Here is an 11686-nt window from a genome sequence, read left to right on the forward strand (position 1 = left end):
AATGGGCCTGTTCTCATGGAATTCAGTGGTCTTACCATGTTCTGCATCAAACTGAGGCAACTGGCTTGATAGAATAATGGAATGGCCTTCTAAAGACACAATTATGACACCAGCTAGGCGGCAATACCTTGCAGGGTTGAGGCCATATTCCCCAGGAGGTAGTATATGCTCTAACCAGCATCCAATATGTGGTGTTGTTTCTTCCGTAGCCAGAATTCATGATTCCAGGAATCAGGGGTGGAAATAGGAGTGGCACTGCTCACTATTACCTCTAGTGACCCACTCACAAAATTTTTGCTTCCTGTCCCCAGGACAGGAATGCTCTTACCTGGAGACACATCACTGATCCCATTGAACTGGAAGTTAAGAATGCCAGCTGGCCATATTAGTTCTCCTTATGCCTGTGGATCAATAGGCAAAAAAGGGAGTCGCCGTATTGTCTGGTGTGACTGATCCTGATTAAGGAGAGGAAATTGCATTGTTATTACATAATGGAGGCAAAGAAGACTATGTCTAGAATGCAGGAGATCTGTAAGGGCATCTCTTAGTACTACCAGGCCCCGTGATTAAAGCCAATGGAAAACTATGGCAACCCAATTCTGACATGACTATGAATGGTCCAGACCCTTTTGGAATGAAGATTTGTATCACCCCACTAGGCAAAGAACCACTACCAGCTGAGGTGCCTGCTGAGAGTAAAGGGAATATTGAAAGCAGAGTGGAAGAAGGTAGTTCTAAATACCAGTTACATTCACTTGACCAGTTGCAGGTGAAAGGATACAACGCTGACATGCACTTTTCTTGACTTTAAACCGTGAGGTATTCCCTTGTTCTGTTTGAATGACTACCTCTTGATCTATGCACAGGTTACTCATGAGCATAATTAAGTGTTCTGGAATTCCCATTCTTCACAGTTTTATCCATAATTCGTTATGATCTACACAGTTGCATGCCTTTGCATAGTCAATAAAACATAAGAAAACATCTTTCTAGTATTCTCCGGTTTCAGTCAGGACCCTTCTGACATCAGCAATGATATAATTCATTCTGTATACTCTTCTGAATGTGGCTTGATTTCCGGCAGTTCCCTGTCAATGCACAGCTACAACCACTTTTGAATGATCATCAGCAAAATTTTACTTGTATGTGATATTAATGATATTTTTCCATAATTTCTGCATTCACTTGGATCCCCTTTTTTTGGAATAGGCATAAATATGAATCTTTCCCAGTTGGTTGGTCAGGTAAGTGTCTCCCAAATTTCTTGACTTAGACGAGTGAGTCCTTCTGGTACTGTATCTGTTTGTTGAAATATTTCAATGGGTATTTTGTCAATTTCCTGGAGCCTTGTTGTTCGCCAATGCCTTCATTGCAGCTTGAACCTCTTCCTTTAGTACCATGAATTCTTCATCATATTCTGTCTCCTGAAGTAGTTGAACGTTGACCAATTCTTTTTGGTACAGTGACTGTGTATATTCCTTCCATCTTTTTTGATGCTTCCTATGTCATTTAATATTTTCCCTGCAGAATCCTTCAATATTACAACAATAGGCTTGAATTTTTTCCTCAATTCTTTCAGCTTGAGAAATGCTGGGCTTGTTCTTCCCTTTTGGTTTTCTATCTCTAGGTATTTGCACGTTTTATTATACTACTTTAATTTGCCTTCTTGAACCATCCTTTGAAATCTTCTGTTTAGCCCTTTTATTTCATCACTTCCTCAGCTTACTTTACTACTTGATGTTCAAGAGTAAGTTTCAGAGTCTCTTCCGACATCCATTTTGGTCTTTTCTTCCTTTCCTGTCTTTTTAATGACCTTTTGCTTTCTTCCTATATGATGTTTTTGACATCACTCCACAACTTGTCTGGTCTTCGGTCATTAATGAAAACTAAGAATAGCTTATTCTTGGGATAAGTACATTCTCACGAGAACACAGTAACCAGGAAATATAGTAAGGAGGCTTATTTCACAGAAATAAAGGAAAGATGGTAACAAAAAAAAAAAATAACAAGTTTAGAAAATTCATACATTCAGGATGCATCACCTAATACAATGCTCAATCTACATAGTAATGAGGCTCCAACTCTGGTTTCTTGAGTTTCACATATTTCAAAAGGCACTCATCTTCAGGCTAAATGCACTAAAGCTGGTAGACCACTTTACCAAAGAACTCCATAGGCTTAAAAAGTAGGTGCTCAACCATGTATTCCACAGATCATGAAAGGGATTTATGAAATCATAAAATACAACACATAGAAGTAAAAATGTTTGTATGTACTCTCCAGAACATCTTTAGGTTATGTTGCATTAAGTAAATGGTCTTTCAGAATAAATTCTTCTTTGAGATTTCACTGTCTCTTACTGTTGATGTTGTTGTGTCAAATCAATTTTGATTATTAGGGACCCTATAGGATAGATTATAACTGCTCCATAAGTCTTCCTAGCACTGTAGAAAAGAACTTGAATGCTGCTTCAAGTTAAAACAAAGAGGTTTAAGGGTTTAAAACAATTGCAGTTAGGGAATTCCATAGCTTATTGAAAATGGAGCCAGGTAGTCCTAGAGCAGGTTCTTTATACATGTATTCTTATGGGGTAAAAAGAGGAACTAAACCATAGGGAGAGCAATTACAGGAAAGTCAATAAATATTGTAATAACCACACTCTGGTTGGTTATTGATTATTAATAATATAGTTAGTGACTACAAATAGTTTCACAGGATGCTTAGATCATGGTCACAGGATGCTTACATGTATTTTCTTTGTCTGTCTTGCAAAAGTATCGTGGTAACAGCACCCAGACAGCACTCTTCCTGAGTACATGTGTTCTGAGGGGTGCAGAGAGTCACCTGGCTAAAACTCCTCGGGGCATATGGTTTCACATCCTTGTTTTGACCATCAAGGAAAAACATGTTTTTCCTCAAAAACACAGCTGTTAGTCTAGAAATCCAGATTAAAACTAGATAGCATAGCCAGCATATTATGCCTCTGTCTCACTGACTGCCCTGAAAGTTGCCTTTTCCTGAAACACTAGGCTCTAATCTTTACAGGAGTAGATTAACATATCTCTTCTCCCACAGAGCCACTGGTGGGTTTGAACCACTGACCTTTGGGTTAGGGCTGAGTGCTTAACCATTGGGGTATATAGTATTGAGCAATTTAACCTCTGAGAGTTTTTGTTTCCTCATATATGAAACAGGATATTGATAGTATGCTCTGTTATGTAATTACTTGGGTCTTAAATGTGATAAAGTTTGTCAAAACTTAACTCAGTGTCTGTCACATAAAAAGCATCAAAGAAATATGTTATTATTAGTAATAGTATCATATTATTCTTATTGTTATTTGTCTTTATTGTGATTTGCAGTATTTGGTTAGTTTTCAGAAAATTTGAAGAAGCAGATAGATACTCCATGGATCAAAATCCTGTGGAATTCACTCCAGAATTAAATTTCTTTGGCATATTCAAGGGATTTGAACTTCTCAATTCACAATATATTAGCATGACAAACATTCATAAACATCTCTTACAAATACATCCTACAGATTTTAGAAGCATTGTAGGGTCTGGTCCAGTTGCTCATTGAGACTCCAACCGTGTTTTGAGTTTGGGTCAGTGAAATAGGACTTTTGCACCTATTAACTTCCAGAAGGCATCTTTGACATCTTTGTTCCTAAGGCTATAGATGAGGGGGTTCAGCATGGGGTTAACCACTGTGTAGAATACAGAGGCCACTTTGACTGTCTGCCGAGAGTTTTTGGAGTTAGGCACACAGTAGAGGGAAAGGATGGTCCCGTGGAAGATGGTGATGGCAGTCAGGTGGGAGGCACAGGTGGAGAAGGCTTTGCGACATCCACTGGCAGATCGGATTTTTAGTACAGTCACAAAAATAAAAACGTATGAAGTGAGAATGATTAGTAGCGTACTCACCTCATTGAAGGTGGCAAACCCAAAAAGCAGAAGGTGAGGAATGCGTATATCAGAGCTAGAGACAGCTATGACAGCAGTATACTCACAGAAAAAGTGGTTGATTACATTGTGTCCAGAGAAGTCTAGAAGGAGAGCATAGCAAAGGAGTACCAAGGAGCCAAACAACCCCCACAGATATGAGCCAGCCACCAGGAGGGCACAGAGTCTTTGTGACATGACCACTGTATACAGCAGAGGATTGCAGATGGCCACAAAGTGGTCATAGGCCATCACTGCTAGCAGGAAGGACTCAGTCACCACTGCAGTGCAGGACAGGAAGTACTGGAGCATACAGCTAAAGTAGAAGATGCTTTTGTCTGCCATGACCAAGTTTTCAAGCAACTTTGGAGTAATGGTAGAGGAGTAACAAAAATCAACAAAAGAAAGGTGACTAAGGAAAAAGTACATGGGGGTGTGAAATTTGGGGTTAATCTTGATGATCACTATCATCCCAAGATTCCCTACCATGGTGACACTGTACATGATCAGAAACACAAGGAAAAGAGGAATCTGAAGCTCTGGGTAATCTGTGAATCCCAAGAGGGCAAAGGTTGTCTCCACACTCAGGTTTCTTTCAGCCATCACCGTACTTCCTTTGAAGGGAAAGGGGTGGGAGGAGAGTGTTGTTCCTGTCAAAGGGGAAGGTTTATGGGGGTGAATGACAAATATGTTTTGTTATGGTAGAGAAAAGAAAGTGAGAATAAAGAGTTATTGGAACTAGTTCTCTCCATAAGGAACATGCCTTATGCAAATAGCTGCTATGTGTATGCCAAACCAAGCTGATGTCTAAAACATTTACGAATTTCCATTGCCCTTTGAAATATTAGAATGAGGGTTTCCGCAGAAACACTTGTGATACTGAGTGTGTAGAAGTTATATTCACATGTACATTAGCTTTTTCCTTGCATGCACAAGTACCATCAAAGGCACATAACTGACACTAAGCAAATACATACATACATATAGGACATACATACGGTACATAAGCTAGCTAGGTTCTGTGAAAAAAAGGTAAAATGTTTGTCTCAAAGAATAAAATATACTGCTGCTATATTTTGCCTGTATTCTCAAATCAATTAAAATATTTAAAGGAATATGCTTGTATTTTAAGGAGAAAATGAAATACTAAAGAACCTAGGAAAAAGCAGTGCAATTTCATTAGCACTTTTTATTCCATGAAGGCTACTACTCCTTTCGAATATCTTGATTGCCCAGTGGTTGAGGCTAAGGGGGATAATGACTTCCTTTTGACATGAGTGGAGTGCCCACTTTATTAGGGTTTATGCCTTAGCTTGATGTAAGGCTTATCTTCTGTTACAACACAGGCATTATATATACATACATACATACTTACATATATACACACACACACATATATGAGGAGCCCTGGTAGAGTAGAGGTGGCACGGTAGTTAAGAGTTTGGCTGCTAACCAAAAAGATGGGCTGTTTGAATCCATCAGTTGCTTCTTGGAAATTCTATGGGACAGTTCTACTTTGTCCTATAGGGTTGCTATGAGTCCAAATCAACTGGATGGGAATAGGTTCAGTTTTGGTTTGAGTAGAGTCGTGGTTAAAGTGCTCGGGTGCTAACTTAATGGTCAGCGATTCAAAACTCCAGCTTCTCCATGGGATGAAGATATACTTGTCAGCTTCCATAAAGATTTATAGCCTCAGAAATCATATAGGGCAGTTCTACTCTGTCCTATAGGGTTGCTATGAGTTGTAATTGACTCAACAGCAGCTGATAAATATATATGTATATGTGTATGTATATGCACACATACATGCGTACATGCACACATGTATCATGTATACATGCATGTATGTATATATTTTAGCGGTTCCAAGATTTATCAAATTAGAGTTATAACAGGACTAACTAGAAAGTTATGTTTGCATATAAATTATAACTTGTTGACTCAATTCTTAGGAAAGTTTATATACCAATTTAAGGTGCATATAAAGAGGATAAGGATAAATATCCATTTTTAAACAGAAAGTTTATTCTATTCTTTGTGAAATTGCTGTCAATGGATAATAAAGATAAATATTTCCATGTTAACTTCTCTCTTTAATATGATGGGGCTCAGACTTAGCAGTTACAGTGACTTAATATCGAAAGAAAAATCAGAGAAGACCACAGTTATCACATCAGGAAAATAATATTTTCACCGGTTCATTAAAAAACCTGAGGTAACTCACCTGCTGCAGAGAAACAGGCCACCACTGTCCTGTTTCTCTGTAACCCGAGTGTTTCGGGAGCGCTGCAGCTATTACATCTACCTCTACAGCCCTTGGGACTCCAACTCTGGGGAATCACTAGCATCTGTGTCTCAAGACAATTAATGAAGGCAAGTGTCAGGTTCTTTGTACCATTGCTAATGACTGAAATTTCCTTGTAATCGCACAGAAAAGTTGCAGCATGAAGTTGCCTACCAGGCTTTATTTGCACATTACTAAATGTCCTATGGAATTAATAAAACTAAGCTAAGGCAGGATTTCTCACATCAGAGATCCTTGCCACATCTATAATACAACTGCCTAGAATTCTAGGTTATGAACTTTCCTAGGCCCAAATCAGAATTCCTAGGAATGGGACACAATCATACACACATTTAAGAAGGAGCTTGGGTGACACGTATAAACATTGAGGCGTAAAAACCACTGCTAAGTGCTAAAATCACATTGGTAAGATGGTAAGATCTGGTGCTTTTTTTTCCTTTAACAATCTTGGTGGCATAGTGGTTAATAATTTGGCTGCTAACCAAAAGGTCAGCAGTTCGATTCCATCAGGTGTTCCTTGGAAGCCCTGTGGAGCAGTTATACCCCATCCTATAGGGTGGCTATGAGTCAGAATTGACTTGACTGGCAACAGGGTTTTTTTTTTTTTTGGTATATTTAATAGGTTTAACTCATTCATCCATTAAGTCAACACATGTTTTAATATCTTATCATGCTGATTATTTTACATTTGCCTCTACTTGTCCATTTTCTGCCTCTTTCAGTGTGTTCCTTTGCTCTGATATGTATGATATCAGAACGTTGATATCAACATTTAAGGTTCTATGTCTTTAGCAGCTGGTATTCTTTCTAAAATGATGTTACTAAGAGGCTATTGGTGTTAGGAAGGAGAGAGTTTGACACATCAGACTGTGAGATTCATAATTATGATTTTTAATTTTTGTTCCCTTGGTTACCCATCAGGATCGTCACATAAAAATCAACATTTTGTCTTCACACTCAGTGATACCATATTTACCATCACTTCCTGTACAATAACAAACATGTGTGCGGCCTTGGGGTAAAAGGAATAAAGAACTTGGTTGTTAAGGATAGTGCCTCCAGACTCTTATCGCTAATTCTTCTATATGCATACCCCTAGTCAGTTATAATTTTTCAGAATTTCTCTGTAACTATGACACCCATATTGCTTAAGTCGGATTGAAGAATTTTTTTTTGTTTTAATCATTTACGATGTCAGTATGTGAATCAAGGAATTTGAGTTTTACAGTTTGATGTTTACTTATTGTATTAGTTTCTTAGGACTGCCAAAAGAAATCACCACAAGCTTCGTAGCTTAAAACAACAGAAATTAATTTGTTTGCAGTTCTGGAAGCCAAATGTTTGAATTCATGGTACTGGCAGGGACATGCTCTCTTTGAAGGCATTAGGAGAAAATTCTTCCTTGACTCTTCCAGCTTCCGATGGTTCCTTGTGTTCCTGGGCTTGTAGCAACATAACTCCAAGTTCTGCCCCCATCTCCACATGGTCTTCTTCCCTATGTGACTGTGTCCTTGCTTACTTCTCATAATGAGATTCTCACTGGATTTATGGCCCAGCCTAAGAGAGTATGAAGGATTCCTGGTGGTGCTGCAGTTAGGAACATGGCCCAAAGGTTGACAGTTTGAATGCACCAGCTGCTCTACAGGACAAAGATGTAGCAGTCTGCTTCCATAAAGATTACAGCCTTGGAATTCCTGTGGTGCAGTTCTACTCTGTCCTATAGGGTTGGTATGAGTGGGAATTGATTCCATGGCAATCGGTTTTTATTTTAAGGAGGTGTGATTGTATTTTAATCTTTAACTATGCCTTCAAAGACCCTATTTCCAAAAAGGTCATATTCTGAAGTTCTAGGTGAATATGAGTATTTTGGGAGGAGACACTATTCAATCCACTACACTTGATTCACTTCACATACGATTCAAGACTATTTTACTAAAGATTCAAGTGACTAGAAATCAAATTATCAGATAACTGGTATATTGCAATAGATGTAAAATTTAGATTAATAATAATAATAATATTAGATGGGTATATATTGACTAGATAATTTGAATTAGCATCTCTTCTAGGGACACTGAACAATATTCAACATCATAGAGCAAATTCTCTCCAGAAATAAATCAATCTTCAAGATTGTATTGTGTAGCTCATTAACTTTCTGACAGTCTCCTTCACATCTTTGTTCCTGAGACTGTAGATCAGGGGGTTCAGCATGGGGATGACCACTGTGTAAAACACAGATCCTACTTTGACGATGAGCCATGAGGTTTTGGAATTGGGTACACAATAGAGGAAAAGGACAGTCCCATGGAAAATGGTGATGGCAGTCAAGTGGGAGGCACAGGTGGAGAAGGCTTTTCGGCACCCCCCGTCGGAAGGCATTTTTATGACAGTAATGAAAATGAAAATATAAGTAGTGAGGATGATCACCAGGCTGCTCACCTCGTTGAATATGGCAATGACAAAACAAAGCACCTGGCTGATATAGGGATCAGAGCAGGAGACAGAAATAATGACAGAGTGCTCACAGACAAAGTTATTTATGATAGTAGAACCACAGAAGGATAATGCCAGAAGAAAATAAGTGAGTGTCAGGGAAACAACTATACCCCATGCATAGGGACCGGCCACTAATGATACACAGAGCTCTGGGGACATGACAATGGTGTAAAGCAGGGAGTTACAAACTGCCACAAAACGGTCATAGGCCATCACTGCCAACATGAATGTTTCTGCAGTCGCAAATACACAAACCAAGAAGAACTGCATGATGCACCCTGTGAAGGAGATGGTTCTGTCTCCCACAACCAAGTTTTCTAATAGTTTGGGTGTAACTATAGTGGAGTAGCAGAAATCAACAAAAGACAAGTGACTGAGGAAAAAGTACATGGGGGTGTGGAGTTTGGGGTTGATCCTGATGATCACAATCATGCCCAGGTTCCCCACCACAGTGACCATGTAGATGGCCAGGACCACCATGAAGAGGGGCACCTGGAGGTCTGGGTATTCTGAGAAGCCCAAGAGGATGAATGTGGCTCCAGTACTCTGATTTCCTTCAGTTAACGCCATGATTGTTGCTAGAGAAATTCTGAAGTAAAGATAACAAAAATTAGTAACAATATTAATGATGATAACATACTTATATAACATTTACCATTTCAAACATTGAGCTAAAACATTAAAATGTGTTAATTTACATCTCCAAGTAACACTATATACTATAAAACAAGTAGCCCCATAATTTCCATAAGAAAACTGAAGTATATGTAAGTTAAGGAGCTTGTTTGAGATTACACAGTATAGTCAATGATGAGCTGGATTTTGAACCCAGGAAATTGTTCTTGAATGACAGAACTTAAGTAGTTTTCTTCAGGATAGCAGTTTCAGAAAACATGTGCATTTCACCATTCTGTCATTCTAAAAGTTCATGTTTATTAATAGCACTAAGAAAACAATGAATGTAAATTTAGTGCTAAAAGAAAAATTATAAAGGTAAGATCTGGAGAGATAGGAGACATAAGACCACCATCATTAGAATACTGAGACTGAGAATCATAAGAGATAGCCTGGCTCAGGAAAACAGCATTTGTAAATGCCCACAATATTGTTTGAATTTTGCAAAAAATACATGGATGTTTAAGGGGGTATGCAGATTGCATATTGCTGTCGAGTCCTATTCATAGTGACCCTAAAGGACATAGTAGAATGGCTGGCACAGGTTTTCCAAGGCTGTAATCTTTAAGGAAACAAACTGCCCTATTTCTTCTGCTGTTAGGCTTGTGAGTTTGAACCACTCACTTCTCAGCACCCAAGCACTTAGCCACTGCTTCACCAGACCTGCTTAAAGGAGATATAGCCTTGTATATCTACGAGTTATTCTTTGATTCTCTCCTGAATGTACAACATTTACTTTAGGGTTCTAAAATTAATGTAATACCCTGGTAAAAACAATGAGCTTACATTTTTTTGACATATTGCTCTTTTAGTCCTGTGTTTTCATTCTCATTTTAGTCCTTTCTTATTTAGTCATCTGATGCCCTTCGAATACTCATGTAGTCCACTTCCTCATCATTTTTAACTCTCCATTATTTATTTATTTATTTTTAACTGACAACAATACAGGAAATATGATCTCATTCAATTTTCATACCCAAATCAAAATCAAACCCAGTGCTGTCGAGTCGATTCCAACTCATAGAGACCTATAGGACAGAGTAGAACTGCCACATAGAGTTTCCAAGGAGTGCCTGGCGTATTCGAACTGCCTACCCTTTGGTTAGCAGCCATAGCACTTAACCACTACGCCACCAGGGTTACCTCAATGCTTATAGATTCCCTGAATCAGAGGGGAAGTTACAATGTATTTCCCCATGTTCTTCCTATTTTCCAGAGCACGTTTACCAATAGTTATATGCTCATTGCCAACCAGTCCATTCCGACTCACAGGAATACTACTTTTTTAGTTATTTTTCAGGGGTTTTGACTAAAGTTATATTTGTGATAATCTTTTTTTAGGTAATCTTTGTATGTGTTATTTTGAAAGAAAATGAAATACCTTGTAGCCACAGTTTATAATCAAAATATAGAATGGTCCAATAAAAAAAAAAAAAGTAACCAAGAAGAAACACACCTCTGAAATTTCCAGGTTAATAAAAGATTCTTAATGTGCATTCCATAAATGAAGACAGCTTGCTAGTGTTTTTGTATAGCTCAAGGATGAAAGGGATTTTTATATCCTTTAGAGTTAAAAGATTATTTCTGACTCAAAAAAAAAAAATGTATTCCCTATATGAGGAAGAGGAATTGGCTGGAGATTGACAAAGAGCCCCTGAATCAGCATAATGAAAAAAGGATGGGCTTTGGGAAAAATTTAATTTCAGGTTCAGAATTACCATCAGCTATGTGATGTTTTATGAATTACTCAAATTTTCTGAGCCTCAATTTCTTTACCAGTAATATTTAAAAAAAAGATAAAATAATCCAAAGCTCATAAGAGTGAGAGTATTAAATTGGAAAATGGTGGTAAATGCTTAACTCAGTATAATAGTTGTGGAATTCAATAAATCTAGGCTCCCCACTTTCTCATTTTTTTAATTTTTAGTGTTGTTATGAATTGATATGATTTTTAAACTTTTATATTATTATAAAACTGATTAGCAATAGAGGAAAGGCCAAAGTTTCTAGCAATAGACATGAGGGTACAATTTGGACTTTTGGCCTGTTTAGCCTTAAGTCACCAAATCCTACCCTTCAAAACATTTTCCCTACTCTCCCCTTTGATTTCGTATCACTATCTGGCTCTCTCTGGTCCTCCTTTCCTCATCTCAGGTTGGTTCCTACAGCAGAAATATCAAACGTCAACCACTCATTTGATGCATCGTGGTAGCTGATGCACAGTCCAACTCCCTGTAATGATCTTACCCAACACTGTGAAATC

At 38.1% G+C, this 11686-nt stretch overlaps 2 protein-coding genes across 2 annotated transcripts; both read right to left on the reverse strand.

The window, feature by feature from the left end:
- Positions 1 to 3608: 3608 nt before the first annotated feature.
- LOC100676478 (olfactory receptor 5D14-like) lies at positions 3609 to 4942 on the reverse strand. Its single transcript, XM_003423136.3, has one exon. It carries the CDS (start codon positions 4545 to 4547, stop codon positions 3609 to 3611), a length of 939 nt encoding a protein of 312 aa, XP_003423184.2. The 5' UTR covers positions 4548 to 4942.
- Positions 4943 to 8289: 3347 nt separating this feature from the next.
- On the reverse strand, positions 8290 to 9440 carry LOC100676197 (olfactory receptor 5D13-like). The gene has a single exon (XM_003423135.3). It carries the CDS (start codon positions 9397 to 9399, stop codon positions 8377 to 8379), a length of 1023 nt encoding a protein of 340 aa, XP_003423183.3. The 5' UTR covers positions 9400 to 9440; the 3' UTR covers positions 8290 to 8376.
- Between the last annotated feature and the right edge of the window lie 2246 nt (positions 9441 to 11686).

The sequence above is a fragment of the Loxodonta africana genome, chromosome 7 (assembly GCF_030014295.1).
Source record: "Loxodonta africana isolate mLoxAfr1 chromosome 7, mLoxAfr1.hap2, whole genome shotgun sequence".
NCBI classification, from domain to species: Eukaryota; Metazoa; Chordata; class Mammalia; order Proboscidea; family Elephantidae; genus Loxodonta; species Loxodonta africana.

Bases quoted from the DNA above. Each gene is read 5' to 3' on its own strand.
- LOC100676478 (XM_003423136.3), bottom strand. From the start codon at position 4,547: ATGGCTGAAAGAAACCTGAGTGTGGAGACAACCTTTGCCCTCTTGGGA.
- LOC100676197 (XM_003423135.3), bottom strand. From the start codon at position 9,399: ATGTTATATAAGTATGTTATCATCATTAATATTGTTACTAATTTTTGT.